The 22610-nt window shown below is 45.7% G+C and overlaps 1 protein-coding gene across 1 annotated transcript in view; it reads left to right on the forward strand.

The window, feature by feature from the left end:
• Positions 1-22610, forward strand: part of ank1b (ankyrin 1, erythrocytic b) — a gene marked incomplete at both ends in the record, with an annotated part of 75304 nt that overhangs the window by 20717 nt on the left and 31977 nt on the right. Inside the window, 12 exons of the mRNA XM_079734593.1 lie at positions 8014-8115; positions 12229-12327; positions 12891-12989; positions 13490-13588; positions 14068-14253; positions 16208-16306; positions 17077-17175; positions 18429-18527; positions 19259-19456; positions 19777-19875; positions 21175-21273; positions 22090-22188. Coding sequence (XP_079590719.1) covers positions 8014-8115; positions 12229-12327; positions 12891-12989; positions 13490-13588; positions 14068-14253; positions 16208-16306; positions 17077-17175; positions 18429-18527; positions 19259-19456; positions 19777-19875; positions 21175-21273; positions 22090-22188 — 1377 coding nt within the window. The remainder of the gene's footprint in view (positions 1-8013; positions 8116-12228; positions 12328-12890; positions 12990-13489; positions 13589-14067; positions 14254-16207; positions 16307-17076; positions 17176-18428; positions 18528-19258; positions 19457-19776; positions 19876-21174; positions 21274-22089; positions 22189-22610) is intronic.

Raw genomic sequence — 22610 nt, forward strand, 5'->3', positions numbered from 1 at the left:
TCACGACGAGGAATCAAACCCTGTTGTTTTGACAACATTGTTTTGTCCACGGCCCCTATAGATGTCTGCCTTTAACTGCTACCTCCTGTTAAACCTGGAGACACACTCACTCACTCACTCACTCACAAGCACACACACACACACACACACACACACACCCACACACACACCCCAAACACCCCCACAGACAATCCATCAATATTTGATCAGGTCTGGCTGTGGCGACTCGTGTTGTTATTGAGTCCGCCGTCTGAGGGATGTGAAGACTGGGGCTGGGGCCTGCTAGTCGTGGCCTTGAAGTCTCTAGCAACCCCTCCCGCTGCGCAGGTGGAGAAAACACAGAGTGCACACACAGACGGTCTGAAATATGGACGTAGTGTCCGTGACATCACCCCTGGTTTTACACACAACCGTAGGGAAGCATCGATCGCCACCATTGCTTGAGTTTTTTCGCGACCTGCAGTGGAAACGATCGATATCCTGCCTATTAACGGCGGGAAATGAATGTACCCCGCAAAGTGGTCGATGGGCAAAGCTCATTCATATGAAATCATTAAAAACTCTCAAAATGTGTAATATGGAGATGAACTACCGAGAGAGGTTCTGAAATAATTATCGGCTGTATGAGTACGAGTATGAAATCGCCATTTTCCGTTGAACCGATCACCTACAGACCCTTAGATGAACTACACGATTCTCGCTCCTAACAGGAAGTCCTTTCCCGCCGCTGTAACATCATGTTACATGTGCTATTGCTTGTTTGATGCTTTGCTTGTGTGTTTGTGTGTGTGTGTGTGTGTGTGTGTGTGTGTGTGTATGTGTGTGTGTGTGTGTGTGTGTGTGTGTGTGTGTGTGTGTGTGTATGTGTGTGTGTGTGACTTTGAAGGCAAAGCTTCACATCAACTCAATCAGTTGATTAGTCGAGTCATTTGTCTAGCTAAGAAAATAGCAAACATTTGCTGCATATCGCTTCAGGAATGAAAATATTTGGTTGCTGTGATCATTATGAAATGAATGTCAGATAATTAAAACCCATTTCACACAGTACGTTGGGCTCTGATATTATGACATTGTTGGAAATTATGATATTTAGTTATCAACAAAATTATGAAAGAAGGAATCCCTTTCACAGCCATAATGTGTTTTTCACTTAGCCTCTTTGAGTCTCTAATAAGTAAACTAATACTCAGGCATCATTCGCTAAAACTCATCAGTGGCTTACAGAGTTCAAGCAAAGGTTCACCTGTTAATTAAAAGAATGCAAACACTCTGTTACCTTGACGCTGAGGCATTGTCGGGACCATTTTGAGCGCATAGTTTTCTGTGCACATACACCATTGCATTCTTTCACAGTTTCTATGTCCATTCATGGCTCTGTGAACACATGTTCTTTGTGTTTTGTGTCTAAGCCAGTGCGGTTGGTTTTGGGTTTGGAACGCAGCATGCCAGTAGCTACAGAGCGTCTCTGCTCACTGAATGAGGTTAGCAGAGATCACACCTTCTACTCCCTGTCACAAGAATAATTGCATTGAACTGTTCTGTCCATGACTATCATCCGGCCCAAGCAGACAGAAGATCAGTTATTCTAAGACATTTTCTTTTGGTGATTGAGTCTGTTTTAGGGATGACCAGACGTTCCCGTGGTCCCGACACCATCCCCATTTCTGACAGCCTGTCCCTGGATGGAGCTGTCAACGGGAATGTCCCCCGTAGGCTTTAGAAAATCATAAGAATCGATTTTGAAACGACAAAGGTCCTAGCTGGCTCATGGATATGAATCTCTAGACGGTTGTGATTAGCCTCTTTGTCTATCTGATAGGCTGTGACTTGACCTCGCTACACGGGGGTGTCTATCTATCATCTTTATACAATCTTTCAATACAATATACAATGATTTCCCATTTGAAGAGCCTGCTTTGGCTGGTTTGCCAAAGATCAAACACATCATAGTAAACCTTTGGTTCCCGACCTTCGACTGCAACTACCATGCTCATAGGCAAAAGGTAAATATGTCCCTTGGGTGCTATTTGGTTGACATATGGACCGCCTAAACTTCTCCGTTTATCATTTCAGAATCCTCGTCACCTCAGTTTGTTTATCGTTATGCTCTGTTGATCGTAGAAAACACCTGCGCTGGCTTGGTTTGACCTGCTTGATTACGGGTTTGTTAATTTTTTCCACGATTATCTGTGCGCCCTTGCATATGAATGTGTATGTTGATTCATTGCGAAAGCATTCATTATACTTTGATTTAAATGATTGTGTGTGCGTGTTTGTATGTTTATGTGTACATTTGACGCCACCCTACATTGATTCTTTCAATCTCTATCGCTGCCATCATCTATGTTACCTTGCAAAGGACTTGCTGCGCATCACATGCTCTTTGTTTCAGAGGCAACATGCTAAGTATCATGACATGCTAAGAATGTATACAAGTCTGTCCGTTTGTCTGTCTGTGTTCACATTCCTCAGTACAGGCTGAACAGTGTTTGTATGGTAAAATCACAACCTGCCCATGTTTGTTCCTTATATACTGTGTGTTCTCCATGTCATGTCTTCAGACTTCATAACACACACACACACACACACACACACACACACACACACACACACACACACACACACACACACACACACACACACACACACACACCACCCTCACACACAACCCTCCATCCAACTTGACCATGGCCAGTGCTTGTCATTATGTATTAACTTGATCAAAGTGTATCTGCATTTACCATTATGTCATTACCAGGCCTTCAGTGTGTGTTTGTGTGTGTGTGTGTGCGTGTGTGTGTGTGTCCAGTCCACGTCGACTCCCATTAACTGGCCTTATGTCTCGCTGTGTTGCTGGTGTGCGTGTTGTCTTCTAGGCTCATGTGGTCCAACGCTGGCATGCCCATCAGGTCAGTAGTGCTCTGTGCTCTGAGGAGTCTTCCCACGTCCCCGAGTGAACGTGATACACACTCTGTGCTGTGGTTTACCTCCCCCTCCCTCCCCCTCCCTCTGACCGCTAAGCCCCGCCCCCCTGTTGCTGTTTACCTTCTTCTTCTTCTTCTTCTTCTTCTTCTTCTTCTTCTTCTTCTTCTTCTTCTTCTTCTTCTTCTTCTTCTTCTTCTTCAACTGCTTCTTCTTCTGTGTGTTCGCTTTCGCTCCCTTCCTGTGAGTGAATTGAGTCAGGTGCCAAGAAATTGTGATTTTAGGAGATCATCAGCTTTTATTTAGGGGTGGGGGGGGAGGGATGTTAAGTATGTTGATTCATTCAGAGAGGCATAGAATAAAAAACGAAATGAAATGCAAATAAAACATTTCTTGGAATTTATTTTCAAGCAATGGTTTCCAGGGCAACACGGCGTCGGTGGGTTCAAATAACCCCACGACTACGTGTTTGTCATACCGAATATCAAAAACGTCATGATGAGACTTTCGGGGGGCCTTTGGTTTGAGTGTGATCGTGATGGTGACTACCTTGTGACCCTGACTTCCTTCTTGTGGTGGTGGCTTCACTGGCTCTAATTGTGTGTGTGCATTTCTTAGTGTGTGTGTGTGTAACAGAGGTGTTTGTGTGTATTTGATTGTTGTGTCCCTGTCTGGCCACTCTTTCCTGCCCTGTGTGGTTGTGCTAAATGTCCCAGTGATGTCGCCTCCACAACGCTCTTCTCTCTTGTGTTTTGGATTGTGTCAGCGGTTGGATTTCCCTGTGATCTTTATGTGTGTGTGCGTGTGGTTGTGTAATTTGTGTGTATTTTGTGTGTGTAATGGATGACATTTATCTCTTCTTGGTGTTTAATGGGTTTGTTTCAAAAATGTATTCGCTGTATCGTTTACGTCCCTGACAATTAAGATGGGATGTGTTGATTTGAATTGTCGAGTTAGAGTTCAAGGGTCAACCTTTATAGTTTCTAGTCAAATTGGAAGTCACGCATACCTTCTGTAAATGTAGACTGGGAAATTACTGGAAATGTCCCCAGAGCCCCGCCTACTATACCACTGAGGGTTCTATTTAACGTAATGCAAGTCATCTTCAACGGAGGGTCAGGGCTTAGTTTAGCAGATGAGGGAGATGTCTGCTTACACGCATCCAATCTGCTGCTCATCAAGACCACAGCCATTGAGATTCAACCTCTCCCTAACGTTCTTCAGGTAAATGTCAGAATAGAGAGCATGTGATATATGTATATATATAAAATATATATATTTAATATAACAATAACGATAATAATAATAACGATAATACAGATAATAGTTACTTACTACTTAATTGTTAGTATCAGTAAAATAGTCTGTGTATGTGTGTGTGTGTTGTTTCGACCCAGCGTGTCGGTGGAGGCGGGGATCTGACAGTGCGTAATTGGCAGCAACAGCAAACCCAAACTCGACGGTCATTTGAGGCCACTATAAAAATGCAAAAGGAAAGAGTAAATAAACAGGAGTCAATCCCAGGGGCTATCGATTGAACGACAGAACACAGCAGAACGGGAACATCAGGCCAGGAAAGAGGAGAAGCAGTGAACAACAATGTGAGGGTAGGAATTTGATGCAGGGAGTGGCGAAAAAGAGGGGTGGGAGGGAGCAGGGTGTGTGTGTATATATATATGTATGTGTGTGTGGGGAAGAGATAGAGCTTAGTAGTAAATGTGATTATCGGCCCGAGCTGAAAGACTGCAAGCGGCTGCGAATGAGGGCGATTCAGGCACCCCTGGCTCTCACAACGCAAGCAGGCGTCTGAGGAGATTACTGAGGAGAGTGGAGGGGAGAGAGGTAATAGGGGGAGGGGGGAGGTTATACAACATAGAAATGGAAATGGGGGGGTTAAAAAACATGAAATGGAGAAAGGCGTACTTGGAGTAAATGGGTTATTTTATCGCCCGGTGGAGAGTAGGTACGTCATCTCATGGATAGGATGAGTTTACTGTCTGCAGGTGAGATGTTCTGCAGGTACGACTTTGTTGAGAAGAAAGAAGAAAAATGGATCCATGGGAATGCATGCTGCTGGACTGCCTGGGAAGATATTTGACACATATAGACACGCGCACACACACACACAAAGACACACACACACACCTGAGACACACATACACACACAAAGACACACACACACACCTGAGACACACATACACACACAAAGTGCTTTTTAACTGCTCACACCCGATTATTTTCAGAAAACCGCCGGCTGGTAAGAAGTTACAGACGTCGTCCTGACCACACAGACGACCACTTAGACTCAAGAAAGAGAGAGACAGGATGCAGTTTACACAAGCAGGAGAGACATAGTCAGCGGCCTAGGAGATAGTAAAACGTCAGTAAGTAGGGATGAGTTCAAGTGGGGGATGGTTGTAGAATGAACGGACCGACAGCCAACTTAGTTTCTTGAAGAGCAAAGCAGGATTTGTCTGCCACTAAACCAGGAGCCTTCAATCGTCATTGTGTCTGTCTGGGAGTGTGTGTCTGTTCTTGATTTACGTTTACTTCTAAGGACTTCAAGCCTCGATGATTGTGTCATCGTTCACTCATTATCCTTTGAAGTGCATCCAACCAAGCCTAAATGAGAGCGAGAGATAGAAAGTTGGGAGACAGAGAGAGACAGAGAGATAAAGATAGTGAGAGAGACATAAAAAGATGAAAAAAATAGAGGGATACAAGGAAAGATAAAGAGCGAGAGATACATAAAAAGATAAAATGAGAACAGAGAGAGACATAGAAAGACAAAGAGAGAGAGAGAGAGAGAGAGAGAGAGAGAGAGAGCGATAGGGAGAGAGGGAGAGAGGGAGAGAGAGAGAGAGAGAGAGCGATAGGGAGAGAGGGAGAGAGGGTGAGATGGAGAGAGCAAGATCTAGAGAGAGAGGTTGGTTGGGTTTCAGGCAGAGGTGTCAGAGGAATACGAGAAGAAAGCCGGCTTTAGGTCCGATGTTGGAGGGCTGACAGAACAGGAGATCAAGAGAGCACTCAGACGAGGAGAGGCAGAACCAAAGCCCAGGAGGTCTGGAGGAGGGGAGCAGGAGGAGGGGTGGAGCGATAGCAAGGGACGAGAAAAAATTACAAAGATATACCCTAACATAGGGGCCGAGCCATTGAAACCATGCCATCACGTTATACCGCCCGTTTTAGTTAACTCTTCAAACAGAGAAGGGCCTGAAAGAACAGAAAGAAAAAACATCCTCTTCTTGTGCCCATGTTATATTCCTTATAGACCTTCATTCAAAAGTCCCTTGACTCTTTCAATGAGTCACTGCACGTGTCCAGGCAATATGGTACCGCAAAAACAAACAAATACAGATAGTCACATCCATTCAAATAAGTCAATACATAAAAATAAAAATCATGTAATATCTATTTTGATTCTGATGTCTTTACGTGTTTTACATTATTCAATCTATCCATCTACCCTTTTTTAAAGTGCAGAATCCCCAGGCAGCACGCTCCCAATACTTAGAGATTTATTAGGAATGAAAAGGGCAAAATATACAGAAAGCAAAATCAAATAATTTAAAATATAAAATCCCCCTTGACAACATCAATGTGGAACGATGTCTGAATGCAAACTAAAATAAATACAACCCAGCTAAAACCCTGATACAAAAAAAAGTTAAAATAGCTAAAATTAAAATCAGGATGAAAAACAACACAACCTAAAAACCTACAGTGTTACAGTTGTTGCCCAGAGTCTGTCTAGCGTCTCCCATACCTGGACAGCAGACAAACACCTCCCCCGCCCCCCGGCCTTATGATGATAAGGGCAGACCAGGCGAGCGCTAGCTTAGCATAACGACCTCCGCGGGGGCGGGCGTCGCGCCGGGCCGCTATGATGTGGGGCCCGGACAGGCAGGGTCAGGGGTACATTACGCGCCCGCTCCCCTGGTGTCCCTGGGGGCCCCTGGCAGGTCACACACACTTACAGTAGAGCTGACGGAGGGCCACGCAGGCGATGATGGGCTTAGCGCATGAAACACATAAATCCGCCCACACGCTCACAAACACATGCGTCCACACGCACACACGCGTCTATTCACACACACACGCACACGCACGCATTTATTCACACTCACACATGCATATATGCATTCACACACACACACAGACACACAGACACTCACACACAAACACATGTATTCACACACACACATACACACATGCATTGACACTCACACATACACACACATGCATTCACACTTACACACACACACACATGCGTTCACACTCACATACACACATCCACCCACACAAATATGACTGAACTCCCTGACACAAACGCACGCACACATATGAAAAGCATCCAACACACACATACGAAAGCACCCACACACACATGCGAAAGCACCCACACACACATACGAAGGTACACGCACACACTCGTTGGGAGGCCTTGCTCCAGCAGGAGATGGGACAGACGGGGAGGCGTGTGAGCCAATGTCTGCATCTGCCAAAGTGTGTGTGGGCCGGGTCGGAGCGCTCAGTGTGCAGAGGACCAGACCACTGTGGCTGAAGAGTCCCCCCCCCCCCCCCCCCCATCTCATGTCAGACCTCAACGGGAACAGCACGATGAGGATGATGATGATGATGATGAAGATGATGAGGTGGAGACGATGGAGGACAGCCTGGAAAGGGAGGGGGGGGCTTAAATGGTTTTAGAATGGAAGGTACTAAGGTCTGTCACTAGCCGTGGTGGGGTATATATGTATGTGTCTGTTTTATCCTATATGTTTTCAGTGTGACTTCTATACGCTTTTGTTTGCCTTCCATTGAGGTTGATTTGGTGTTTGAAGGGATGAATGCCTCATGTCACCCTGGATCCTATTGATTTGATTGTCGTGTAACTGGTGTGTGACCTACTCTCCTGTCCTTCTTCCTTCCTTCTTTCGGGGTTCTTCTCCTTTTTCTACTTCGGTGTTCCCAATCCCGATATTCCTTCTTCCTTCGTCCCGGTGTCCCTTCTCCCCCCCCCCCCCCCCCCCCCCCCCCCAGCTTCGGATTCGTGTTTCCTAACTCGTACCTCCTCACTCCTTGTCGCAGGCGGATGCGGCAACCAGCTTTCTCCGCGCCGCTCGTTCTGGGAACCTGGACAAGGCACTGGACCACATCAAGAACCGTATCGACATCAACATATCCAATCAAGTAAGGAGCTAGAGCCACTCATTAGGGGAAAGGCGTTAAGGCTACGTTATGGTTCCACGTTGACGCAAACGCAATGACCCCGCCGTCGCTTCGACGCAGTCATGAACCTGTTTTGGTTCTGCGTCGGGTTAAAGTCGGGTTTACGTTAGCGACCAATCACAGCCCTTGCTCCTCGAAGCAAGGTAAAGAAATTTGGGATGCGCACGTCAGGCCCTGGCATTGGACGAAAGGAGGGTCTGCAAGGACATATTGGGTCCATAAAGCCCCTTGTGTTGCGTCAACGTGGAACCATGACTAAGCCTTTCCTCTGGGGGTCACTCAACACCCAGGAGGCAGGACTCCTGCTGTGAGGGGAGGGGCCCACGTTCCGTAGGAGGGCCAAAGAGAAACGAATTAGCTCACATGATTGGTCCCAAACGGATATCTGAGCTCATTTGTTCTGTAAGCTGTATTCAAATCCCCTTGTTTCATATATCGATGCGACCTTTTCCTTAGTTTTTGCCCATCTGCTTCCACACAAATAGTGTTTTATCCTGTCAACATCTAAATGAATATATCGATGTACCCGTGAATGTTATTGAATCGCTCTACTACACACCAAATGATGAGTAGACGCTTGCTCGTGGCTTTGAATTAATCATCAGTTCGTATAAACTGCAAATGAGACCTTAAAAATACTGATGATCGAAATAACTAAACCTTAAGTTGTTCATCTCATGCGACCCCATATGCAGATCTGGGGACCCTAAGTGGCCCCGGCCCCGAGGTTGGGAACCAGTGAGTTTGGTTATCCCGCTCAAGGTTGCCTTAAAGTCGAATGGCAACATTGGGGATCAAACCTGGTGTCTTTTGGATGGGAGTCAAACACCCTTAGCACTGGCCCACCTATATTTAGTGAGGCAGGGTAGGAATGTCTGTGTGTGTGTGTGTTTGTCTGTGTGTGTGTTTGTGTGTGTGTGCATAGGAGTGTTTGTCTGCACATGCATGTATGTGTGTGATTTGGGTGCATGCTTTCAGCAGTAACAAAATACCAGTTGTCTGCACACGCGAGGCAGTGTATGCGTATGTGTGTGTGTATGTGTGTGTGTGTGTGTGTGTGTGTGTGTGTGGGTGTGTGTGTGTGTGTGTGTGTTTCTGTGTGTGTGTTTGTGTGTCGTAAAATGAAGTCAATATCAGAGGCTATGGAGATAGTCCTGCGTTATGTTCCAGCATTAGGGGCTGTAGGGAATATTACCCCGCTGGGTCAGATTAATGAGGCGGTCTGCGGTCTCACTAACATTACATCATACTATACTAACACACACCGCTGCCCTTTCGTTCCATTCCAAAGGATATCAGAGGATATCACCTTACCTGGCTAGCTTTTTGTTTTTATAAAACAAATTAAAAGTGTTATACAGCATTGATTTGAACCAGTTTAATCCACGCTGAAAGCTATCTCATTACTGAAATGAGGTGACATTTCGTAAAATACGCAACACAGAGATAACATTAATGACATGGGAAAGTCCTCTCCCCTTTCCTCTCCTCCCCTCTCCTGCCCTCCACTCCCTCTTTAATAGTTATCTTAATTGGTTGCTACATAAATAGTACATTCTACTGCCACTGCATTGACACTGAGAAGAAGCAGACAAGGCAAATCCTTAATCATCAGCCCAAATTATTACTGTATATAATTGTATATTAGGAGTTGGCTTTGACCAAACAATAAAAGACCTGAGCAATAATGTCCAAAACTAAAACCAAAGACACAAATTTGTACAAAAACACACACGCACGCACGCACACACACACACCTACACAACCACATACATGCAGACACACAGACAAACTTCGTAGCCAATCACTCACCCACTCAGCCACATTCCTCCCCTCATTTTCTCCCCTGCTCTGTGGACCTCGCTGCCGTTACTCTGCGTTGCATCATTGCTTCAGGGCACACGGGAGATCCACAACACAACGCCAGAGTTCAGCTGCTTCTACTGCAGAGCTGAATGATAATTATAATCCTTTTTCTATTAGTCGTGTCTTGCTTACCGGCTCGCTCCCGTTGCTAATGAAAGAGCCAGGGTTTGACTTGTAACCCTGCCATTCATTAGCGGGCCGTGGATCTACGGGTTAATGATAGTGGATGACGGGTGGGAGCGAGTGGTTTGAGTGAATAAAAGGACAGGGTCTCCCCTCTCAGACAAACAGAGCCAGCGGCGGCGAACCCATGTTAGGAAGTAGACAACCACGCAATGTGTTGTCTCACGGTGAAACACGCGGCCACACGCAAACACTCACACAACATGCCGCAGTACATTCACTCACACATGAATACACGTACAAACTACAGTATCTTAAACTCACACACACATATACACACTACAGAAACGTACACACATATACACACGACAGTATCTTAAACTCACACACACATATACGCACACTAAGGCACCTTACACATGTACCCACATATCAAACATTTCCAGACTTCAGTAGCATGTACACACTACAGTAACTTACACACAAATACACACTATGCAATACCTTATACTCACACCCGTATGACCTCAACAACACCTTTACTTGCACACCTAAAAAAACGTGTGTACACACACACAAACACACACACCTGCAGCTACACTAGTACCCACCATTACGCTTATTTCTCTATTAGTGGAATCCGATTTGTCCAGTAATGTTTTAACTGCTCAGGAGGAAGATCATGTTTTCTAGCTAGAGGAGGTGATTGGGGAGGAGAGGAGGGGAGGGGAGAGGAGGGGAAGAAAGGAGGGGAGAGGGAAGGAGAGGAGAGGAGAGGGGAGGAATGGAGAGGGAATTGGAGAGAAAAGGAGAGGAGATGAGAGGCGAGAAGGGGAGGAGAGAGAGGAGGAGAGGAGGGGAGAGGAGAAAACAAAGGTGGGGATGGGACAGGACATGGAATTGGAGAGGAAAGGAGAGCAGGGAGGTAAGAGGGACGGGAGAGGAGGGGAGAGGAGAGGAGGGAGGGCGGGGAGGAGAAGAGAGGGGAGAGAAGAGTGGAGGAGAGGAGGGAGGAAGGGGAGGAGAAGAGGGGACAAAAGGGGAGAGAGGAGAGGAGAGGAGAGTGGAGGGGAGTTCTCCATGAGATTGATGTTATCCCCGTCCTTACTGAAGATTTGGCCCTGCAGTCTCTTTCACGTAAAGTGCTACAAATCCATCTACCTGTCACTACTCCGCAGCCCCAACTCCTCTTCCCTCGCTCTTAATGTTTCTTTCACTCTTTCCTTCCTCCTTTCCTTCTCCTTTCGCCCATAATCCTGCTTTGTTTCAATCACATTTATTGTTTTTCTTGCTTCCATCCTTAATAGTTTTATTTATTTGTTTCTTTCTAATAAGATTCATTTTTTTCCTTCCATGACTTCTATGTCATTCTTGTGTATAGCCTTCTGTTTGTTCATTCTGTGCAAAATACTGTAGGCCTTGTACATCATCATTGCCATGCATATGGAATGAACTGAACCAATAATAGTGTGTTTCTCTGGCCGTCTAAACTGAAGCAAAAATACAAGGCATTCACATGCTGCCTGCTCTCTGTGCGCCTGCTCAGTGGAGGGGATGTGTTGCCCATTTAAAATGAAGTGACACTGCAGTATGGTAACAGCACATCCATACTGGGTTATTGCGACACCTGGTGGCCGCAGGTGTTACTGCAGCAGCGTTTGAACCGTACGTGCTGTATTCCGTAGCTCGCTAGCCTAACTGATGCTGACAACACCCAGACACGAAGACAAAGCCAGGCCGACAGGGAGGGAGGGAGGTACAGAGACGGAGGAATAATTTGTAAGATCTAAATCTGGCTCCTAGTCCTGTGGGATTCAGAGAAGGTATTTCTAGAGATGGTTTAAAAGACTTTCAGAAACCAGAAGATACAGTCATCTGCGTCCATGTTTTTAGTACTTCAGCTTCCTGCTCATTAACACATTCATCTAAACTGTGCCCGTTTTGATTTTGAAATCTGTTTTGTGTCGTGAATTATAGAGTTAAAGAACTAGAGTATCATACCATTGAGTAAATCATGTTGAGTCATATCATTTAAGCTATAAATGTTGTTTAAATCGAATTAAAGTTCTGTTTGCTTTTCCCTAGAATGGACTCAACGGGTTACATCTGGCCTCTAAAGAAGGTCACGTCAAAATGGTGTTGGAGTTACTACACAATGGCATTGTGTTGGAGACCACCACTAAGGTAAGTACACTCCCTTCGTCCTGTTCAACTACCTTTCCAAGCTGAAAGTACACTAATTATGTTGTGTTAATTGGAATGACAAGATGCAGTACTTAGCAAAGGTGACAATTTGTCTATTCAAAATCTTGAGACTGTGGATATATCCTCTGTGTTTTAAATTGTTGTTCCAAATGTTTTCAGAGTTGACTTCTAACATGTGAGAATTATTCCCTTAATATTCCCTTGGCCTCTCACTGTGTCTCCAACTCTCTCATCTCGTGTCACTCACATACATAATACATCATGATGGTCACTTAGTTTCTCGTCACGATGCTCCCTTTCCTCTACGCTCGCTTTAACCACAGTCGCGAGGCCAATGTTCCCATTAAACTGAAAGCCAACGTTTAAAGAAGGGAACCATTTTGTGAGCTTGTTACCTTAAACCTTCTACATACTGTTCCTGGAGGTCTCTGACTCACTTCTCCCCCTGTGTGTGTACACGTGTATGCATGTGTGTGCCTGGTACATGCACGTGTGTGTGTGTGTGTGTACGTGTGTGTGTGTATGCGTGTCATGACCTTCAGAAAGGGAACACGGCCCTGCACATAGCAGCGCTGGCGGGACAGGAGAGGGTGGTGGCGGAGTTGGTGAACTACGGGGCCAACGTCAACTCCCAGTCGCAGGTGAGGACCCGCCCGACATCCCATAATACGCAAAACAATACAGTGGTCTGGCTGCACATGTATTGTGCATGCATTGTGCATGTGTAGGGGAGGTGTATGCGCGTGTTCAAGCAGACCAATGGAGTACACACACACAACGAGCAGTTAGGAGGTACACAACGTGTGTGTGTGTGAGAGTGTGTGGGTAGGCTAGCAAAGCACACTATAATCAGTTGTGAATAATTGCGGGTGCGTGTGTGTGTACGTGTGCGTGTGCATCCATGAACACCAATAAAAGGTTGTGGGTCAGAGTGTGTGTCTCTGTGTGTGTGTGTGCCTGAATCCCTGAACACATAAATTGTGTGTGTGTGTGTGCGTATGCATGCGTATGTGTGTGCGTGCGTGCATCCATGAACACTAATAAATCTTCATGTGTGAGAGTGTATGAGTCTGTTATTACGATTGCCCGTAAATCTGCACATGTTTGACGTGAGGCTCTGTGGATCCTCTCTCCCTCACAGAAAGGCTTCAGCCCTCTTTATATGGCCGCCCAAGAGAATCACTTGGAGGTCGTCAAGTTCCTGCTCGAGAATGGCGCCAATCAGAGCCTCCCCACAGAGGTAAACTGGGATTACTGTCCCGCATTCTCTGTGTCGGCGTGAGAGTCCTCCTGGTCTCTCACCTCTTAAGCTGGGGCTACGCTACACGATGTCTTCAATCTAAGACGATGGCCAATGAATACACACGTTTCATTTGCTGTTGGTAAATCACACTGCCGATTCTTGTCTTTGAACCACACACACCATTCGATCATGGAAAAACCAGCCCAGATAAAAATCAAACATGTTTGAATAAATCTGCGACATGCCGAGTTGGATCGTATGGAGCAATGTCAATGTGTCACTCACACACCCATCACCACCACAGAGTCCTACTCTGCCTCCCCTCTGCCCCGACCGGAGCCGCATATTCTGGGACCGGACATCAGATCATTCCCGAATCAGCCCTGGACAAATCGTGTGGCGTAGCCTATAGCTATGAAATGCTGCCTCATAAAGCAGTAACGAGGTAATGCATAATGCTCTCCCCCCCCCCCCAGGATGGCTTCACCCCCCTGGCGGTGGCGCTGCAGCAGGGCCATGAGAACGTGGTGGCCCTGCTCATCAACTACGGCACCAAGGGCAAGGTGCGGCTGCCCGCGCTGCACATCGCCGCGCGCAACGACGACACGCGCACCGCAGCCGTGCTGCTGCAGAACGACCCCAACCCCGACGTGCTCAGCAAGGTGCGCTCCGCGCCACACACAAACCTTTCAAAGGAACACTGCCGGCAGTACGGACGCTCTGTTTGTATCTTCGCTTTGGGAATGAAGATAAGTCACGATTGACGTGGGCTCTGAGGATGACAAAGTTGCAACAAAGAATTCTTTGCTGTTGCCCGTTATTTACATTTACATTTAGAGCATTTAGCAGACGCTTTTATCCAAAGTAACTTACAATAAGTACGTTCGTCATAAGAAAGTGAAACAGTATATCGCTGTCAGTACAGTAAGGATGTTCGTAGAACCAAGTGCAAAGCACTAACCATCGCTAGGTTAACCCATTCCCTGTATACAACAAGGATAGCTAGGATAAGGTGCTACACAACTAAGTACTATAGCTAAATACAACCTACATTAAGTGCGTACCTTAAGGGCCAGGGCGTACAACATACAATAAGTAGTAGGGGACGGACGGGGTGGCTATGCAGAGGCCAGGTGAACTCTGAACAGGTGAGTCTTGAGTCTTTTGCGTAAGCTGGTGAAGGACTCTGTGGTCCTCACATCGGCAGGGAGCTCGTTCCACCTCATTATGTAGTTAGGAGTGGCCGTTATCGAAGGTGAGTACGGAGACAGGCCATCGAGGGACAGATGGGGAGGTTAGAAGTCGTTCTCAAGAGGCTGAGGACACTTTCACTTTCGCTGAGCACACACTTGATTGGTTCAACTAAACGTCCATGGAGAGAATACAAACGTGTGTGAGGTTGCATTCCTTATAAATGTGGTTGCAAAGCAAACCACACTATTGTTTTCATGTGTCTTATTGTTTTTTCTTTTTATAGTCCTTCCGCCTCATTTTTGGTAATTATCTCCTCCTACAGTGTTGCAGGTATAAAACCAAGCCCATTGCAAGGAATTGCACGTATCTGTGGGCTGCGCCATTCCTACGATTTTTTAAAGTTTGCATATTTTTTGCATCAGTCTATGCATCACTTTGCATAGACTGTAAGTAAGGAGGTCTCCAAAATGTTTTGTGCCGCTGTGACCACCAGGGATGCTATAACTCTTGGTCAAACCTAAATGGCCGCGGAACACGCCCAGTGTCATAAAAGAATCTGAAACTTGGTATCTGGGCCTTATTTGACATGCTGAATCTTTGGACACATAAGGCACGCCTGTAATGTTTTTTCTGTATCCTGAATGTTTTGGAAAATATTGAAAAAATATTGAAAACCGACCCATAATCCCAAATTACCCAAATTTTGGTCCACATACTCCTTCATACTGCCCGACCGTATGGTATTATTTTCATTTTGATCCCGTAATGGCCGAGTTGGGGCGAGTTATGCAAAAATGAAATTTCGCAAATGAGCCGCCATTGTTCAATAAATCACAAGTCCGCTTCAGAGAGCCCCAGGGGCCTAAAACATGGTGTGCCCATCAAGGACAACCCCCTTAGGTAATGTGGAACGTTTTCTGTTGATGGCTGAAAAAATTACTCCACAGGGTCAATTTCTAATTACTGTTGAAGGTGATCAGTGAGCAATTTTTTTATAATGGAAGTCAATTAAGAAAAAAATGCTGACTTCAACCATTCCAAAGGCAAACAACTCAGGGTTGTCATAGTTGGTACACGTATAGAAACCATGCGTAAGCAAGCCTCCAAAAAGTAAGAACCGCTTTAGCCACAGGGGGCGCCATAACTCACAATCCAACGAAAACAACCCCCCGAAAAACAACAACAACAACACCCATTGACCAATCAATCACAACTGAGCTTCAAACCAGCCCAGGGAATTGAAACTCGGCGTACTCGCTCATTAGCCTTGCCAGCATTAGCATGTCAGCATGTTCACAGAATATTGTGCGCACTGCGAGTTGGCATGAAACCACACGCATTCACACGCAGCGCCATGTCTAGTTCTCAACTTGCGCAGGCTTGACTCTAAAGATGTTTGATGTCCAACATTTCCTCTGTTAGACTGGGTTCACGCCTCTGCACATCGCTGCCCACTACGAGAACCTGAGCGTTGCCCAGCTACTGCTGAACAGAGGAGCCAACGTCAACTTCATCCCCAAGGTCAGTGGGACTCAGCCGGGCAGCCAATCAGAATCAACGATGACACTAATGTATCCTCTGCGCTGCTGCCAATAGCTGCAATGTGATGAATAGTGTCAGACATTGGCCCAGGTGGTGTTGGCTGTGCGTGCGTGCGTGCGTGCGTGCGTGCGTGCGTGCGTGCGTGCGTGCGTGTATGTTGGAGGAATATTGAATGAAAAGCAAATCATCGTTTTCGTACTGCTGAGCGAGACTGAAAGTCTTGAAAAGCGACCTGCATGCCCTTCTGTTTTTGCCTTCCTACAATGTCAATTTAATTATAGTCTGTGTGTTTCTATATTTAGTCACAGACAAACTCAGTTCAGGGCTCCATACAATTCTGAATCATAAATAGTGCAGCTTTTATCCATCTTCTTCTGCCACTCGCAGCCTCACAAAAAATAAATATAGACATACATTTTTAAAATAAATAGAAACCTACATTTATGAAATAAACAGACATACATTATAAATGCATGCATTTATAAAATGAATACATACACAAATGAACTAAACCAATATCAAACATTTATAAAACAATAAAAATACACACGTTTTGAAAAACAAAAAAAAACATATTTATACAAAAATCTTAAGATGTATAATCCTAATTAGAATCAAAACAACAACACGGTGAGACGCTGATATCCTCGAGGGTTAGTCCAGGTACAAAGGGTCCAGGTACACACTTTCCAGGTGCACAGGGCCGTGCTCCAGGGCCTGACTCACCCCTGCCTGGCTCTGTGTTGCAGAACGGCATCACCCCGCTGCACATCGCCTCCAGGAGGGGCAACGTCATCATGGTGCGACTGCTGCTGGACAGAGGGGCCCAGATAGACGCCAAGACCAAGGTAAGGGCATGCGGCTTAGGTGAGGCAGGGGTCAGAGGTCAGGGGGTCAGGACCTCCGCCCCAGAGGCTCTGAGTTCCAGCACCAGTGTCTCCCATTCCGCCTGTAAGCGTCCTAAGATGAAGCGTCCTCTGAACTCTAAACGTCCTCCTCAAAATGGCTTCCATGTTCTGATTCTGCCGACCGCATTCAGCACAACTGTAAACAACAGCAAACACGTCATCGCAGTGCGTAGTTTATGGACAAAACCAGTGAATAGCCTTCACTGAAGTGCTTCACAAATGGTATATTCACTCAGAACAAAGTGCTACTGCTGTTGTTTACCTTCGTGGCAGGCGCGGTCGCACAAAAGGCTTTGAGGCAGAATTGGCACAACAAAATTATTTCTCACTAATTATATTGGAAACTGTTGTTTGAGCAAACCCGGCAGAGACAGTAACGACAGTTTGATCACGGACCGGTATTGTCATTTAACGGCATGCAAGGTAAATAACATGGGTATGTTAATGACTAAATAGTACCTTAATTAGGCAAATATAGCTGCTTCGTACATAAGCGGCACTTGCTGAAGACTGAGGGTTGAAATAAACAAGGTGTATACAAACAGCACCCGTGTAAAGGCGCCAGTGACAAAATGCCTGATTTAAAGCACACTAAATTTTATCCGAAGGCGCCCACGTGTTGCTGGAAGCCGCTGCTATGCTGAGCTGTGCTCCCTGTTGTCTGCATTGTGCTGATCTGCGGTGTCGTCTTTTGCTGACTTGTTCTCCCTGGCAGTTCCTGGTTGGCTCCGCTCTGAGCCTCGTTTGATTGGCAGGCTAGCGGGCATGAGCCGCCTGGCGGCTGTTGTCCTACTGTCAGGAGTCTGGCCGGACAACCCGCCTGCTGATTGGCCACTCCCTGTGTGTTGTCGTTTGCTGTGGTCTCATATCCCACATCCTTTTTCAACCCCCCCCCCTCCTTTCTATTTTCTGTTCCCCTCCCTATCATAATTTCCCTCTCCATCACTGTCTCCCCATCCTTCCCTCTCTCCCTCTCTATCTCTCTCTCCCTCTTTGCTATTTCTCACCCGCTCTCGCTCTCTCTTCCTCTTGGTCCATCTCACTCCATCTCTCTCTCTCTCTCTCTCTCTTGGACTATCTCTCACTCGCTCTCCCTTTCTCCCTCTCTCTTCGCTATCTCTCACTCGCTCCCTTGCTCGCTGTCTTTGTCCGTCTCTCTCTCTCTCCCCCTCCTCCCCCCTCCCTCCCCCCAGGATGAGCTCACTCCTCTGCACTGTGCGGCCAGGAACGGTCACGTGCGCATCATCGAGATCCTTCTGGACCAGGGTGCCCCCATCCAGGCCAAAACCAAGGTGGATCCCCGCTCCTTCCACCACACACACACACACACACACACACACACACACACACACACACACACACACACACACACACACATTCCTCATACAACATGATTACTTCTTAGGATATCAAGGATAAGCTACCATAGCAACTGGATTTGCTTCAATAGAGATTCAGATTGTTTGTTAGTCGAGATATTGAATTCTGGACTTTGTACCTTTGTACCTGATTCCAAAACATGACGTGTTCGCATGGGCTGTCGCACTGCTGTCAAACACAGAAAATTTGGGGGTAAAATATAGGTGTATTTACATGGCTATACGTGGTGTTGTTTACCAATTGCCGGCCGCTGTAAATTGGTTGGCATGTGAGGGATGTGGCACTCATGTGGCTGAGAATCCTGCAAACACACGTTCTATATCTGCCTGTGCATTCCTACTTCACTTCTTGTACATCTCTATCTAACCTCCCTTTACATCTTAACTTCAATTCCTGTAGATCCCTATCATACTTCTTGTACATCTTTACTTCACTGCCTGTGCACCCTCTCTTCACATCCTGTACATCTCTGCCTCACTTCCTGTCAATCTCTATCTAACTTCCTGTACACCTCTACTTCCCTTCCGGTACGCCTCTAGTTACCTTCCTGTAGACCTCTCTCTAACCTCCTCTCCATCTAAACGTCCTTCACTGTGTCCTCACCCTAACCCCCTGTCTGCGACCTCTCTCTTGGCCCGGTCAGAACGGCCTGTCCCCCATCCACATGGCAGCCCAGGGCGATCACATGGACTGCGTGAGGCAGCTGCTGCAGTACAACGCTGAGATCGATGACATCACCCTGGACCACCTGACGCCACTGCATGTGGCCGCCCACTGCGGTCACCACCGCATGGGCAAAGTGCTGCTGGACAAGGGGGCCAAGGCCAACGCCCGCGCACTGGTCAGCGCTTTTCATTGTTTTTACTTCATTTATTCTATTAATAAGGGTTCCTTTGGTTTCACTTAACCATTTAAGAAACAGTTCAACCAAAAAATTCTTGTGTCGCTTTGGGATTGTTCTAAGGTTGACTTACTAATCCAGCAGATGATCCAAAATAGTATTACAAAGTGATTGATATAATTCTATTTGTAAATGGCTCAAAATTGAAATCCACAACTGCTGTTTAATGGCAAAAGGATTATGGATTGAGTCAAAAAACCACAACACTTTAAACATGCTGTGTATGCACACTAACTTCACTGTGTCTGTGTGTTCTGCAGAATGGCTTCACTCCCCTCCACATCGCCTGCAAGAAGAACCACATGCGCTCCATGGACCTGCTGCTCAAACACTCTGCCTCACTGGAGGCTGTCACTGAGGTAGGAGCAGGAAGATGATCACAATGCATCATGGGATTTATTTTTGGCAACACTCCGCCATATTGAGCGGACTCAAGAGACGTTTAGTACCGTAAAATCCAAAATAAACATAAATATACCGCAACCTAGGCTAATTAAGAAGTTGTTCTGCCACGTCTCAAATGGTAGTGGTGGTGGTAGTGATGGTGATGGTGGTAGTGATGGTGATGGTGGTAGTGATGGTGATGGTGGTAGTGATGGTGATGGTGGTAGTGATGGTGATAGTGATGGTGATGGTGGTAGTGATGGTGATGGTGGTAGTGATGGTGGTGGTGATGGTGGTAGTGATGGTGATGGTGGTAGTGATGGTGATAGTGATGGTAGTAGTTATAGTTATAGTGATAGTGGTGGTAGTAGTTATAGTTATAGTGATAGTGGTGGTAGTAGTTATAGTTATAGTGATACTGGTAGTGATAGTGGTGGTAGTAGTTATAGTTATAGTGATAGTGGTGGTAGGGATAGTGGTGGTAGTAGTTATAGTTATAGTGATAGTGGTGGTAGTGATAGTGGTGGTAGTAGTTATAGTTATAGTGGTAGTGGTGGTAGTAGTTATAGTTATAGTGATACTGGTAGTGATAGTGGTGGTAGTAGTTATAGTTATAGTGATAGTGGTGGTAGTGATAGTGGTGGTAGTAGTTATAGTTATAGTGATAGTGGTGGTAGTGATAGTGGTGGTAGTAGTTATAGTTATAGTGATAGTGGTGGTAGTGATAGTGGTGGTAGTAGTTATAGTTATAGTGATAGTGATATTGGTATTGATAGTGAAATGTATAGTCGTAGTGGTAGGGATAGGAGTAGTGGTTGTGGTAGCAGTGATGCTGTTTACATTTTAATGTATTTTGTTACATACATTTGTATTTAACACATTTCAATGTCGGGAAAAGGCAGAATCATGTCCTGAGGGAGTTTTATTTAGAGGATAGAATGTCTGAATAGTCCATTTCCAGTGAAATGTTACACGCCAATGTTTATGAATAACTTGTTGCATTAATAATGTACAAGCATGGCAGATTTAAGTAATGGCTGTGCAGCATTTGATTGAATTTACAAAGTGCTGCGATTAGGTGTTTAATTATCTACTATCTGTGTGTGTTTGTGTGTTTGTGCACATGTGTGCATGGTTTGTCTGTGTGTATGCATTCGTGTGCTGGTGTCTGCATGCTTGCGGACATCTACACTGTGTTTGTGTGTATGTGTGTGTGTGTGTGTGTGTGTGTGTGTGTGTGTGTGTGTGTGTGTGTGTGTGTGTGTGTGTGTCAGTCTGGTCTCACTCCTCTTCATGTGGCTGCCTTCATGGGCCACCTGAGCATTGTGAAGAACCTGCTGCTGAGAGGAGCCTCCCCCAATGCTTCCAACGTGGTGAGGGACACTTTCTTTATGACTTAGCTTCACCAACCCCTTGTGTTCATCATATAAACCAGTTTGACTTAGCCTCACCAACCCCTTGTGTTCATCATATAAACCAGTTTGACTTAGCCTCACCAACCTCTTGTGTTCATCATATAAACCAGTTTGAATTAGCTTCACTCAGCCCTTGTGTTCATCATATAAACCAGTTTGACTTAGCTTCACCAACCCCTTGTGTTCATCATATAAACCAGTTTGACTTAGCCTCACCAACCCCTTGTGTTCATCATATAAACCAGTTTGACTTAGCCTCACCAACCTCTTGTGTTCATCATATAAACCAGTTTGAATTAGCTTCACTCAGCCCTTGTGTTCATCATATAAACCAGTTTGACTTAGCTTCACCAACCCCTTGTGTTCATCATATAAACCAGTTTGACTTAGCCTCACCAACCCCTTGTGTTCATCGTATAAACCAGTTTGATTTAGCCTCACCAACCTCTTGTGTTCATCATATAAACCAGTTTGAATTAGCTTCGCTGAGCCCTAGTGTTCATAATATATAAACCAGTTTGATTCACTCACCCCTTGTATTCTTCATATAAACCAGTTGAACTAAGTGTCCCCGACCCCTTGTGTTCTTAATATAAACCAGTTGAACTAAGTGTCCCCGACCCCTTGTGTTCTTCATGTAAACCAGTTGAACTAAGTGTCCCCGACCCCTTGTGTTCTTCATGTAAACCAGTTGAACTAAGTGTCCCCGACCCCTTGTGTTCTTCATGTAAACCAGTTGAACTAAGTGTCCCCGACCACTTGTGTTCTCCCCAGAAAGTGGAGACTCCTCTCCACATGGCGTCCAGAGCTGGCCACTGTGAAGTGGCCGCGTTCCTGCTCCAGAACACTGCCCAGGTGGACGCCAAGGCAAAGGTAGGCCCTCATGCTGTTCTGACTCTTGGCTGTTCACATACTGCTTCGTAACAGGCCTCTATGAGTCAGCCGCTTTGTTGTGGGGTTGACTCATCGCCATTATGGGTGGCTGTGTGAATAAAGCTTGGTGAAAAGTAGCCATGACCTTCAAAGTTGATTTGTGTTAAAAAGTTTTTCACAAAAAAAGGTTGCAAGTCATGGCTTAATCCATCCCTGTGGAATAAAGGATCGACTTAAATAATTTGATTTCAAATTGTGCAGTGTTCCTTATCTTCGCTCTTACCTATGTTTGTATGGATTCCATTGGCTGAAATACCTCTCTTCTGATTGTATGTTATTACTAATTGGATTTTGTCTTTGATTCGATGCTCTTTCTAATTGGATCATGTCTCTGATTGGATATTTTTTCTAATTGGAAGATG

Source organism: Pollachius pollachius, assembly GCF_949987615.1.
Source record: "Pollachius pollachius genome assembly, chromosome: 4".
Classification (NCBI taxonomy): domain Eukaryota; kingdom Metazoa; phylum Chordata; class Actinopteri; order Gadiformes; family Gadidae; genus Pollachius; species Pollachius pollachius.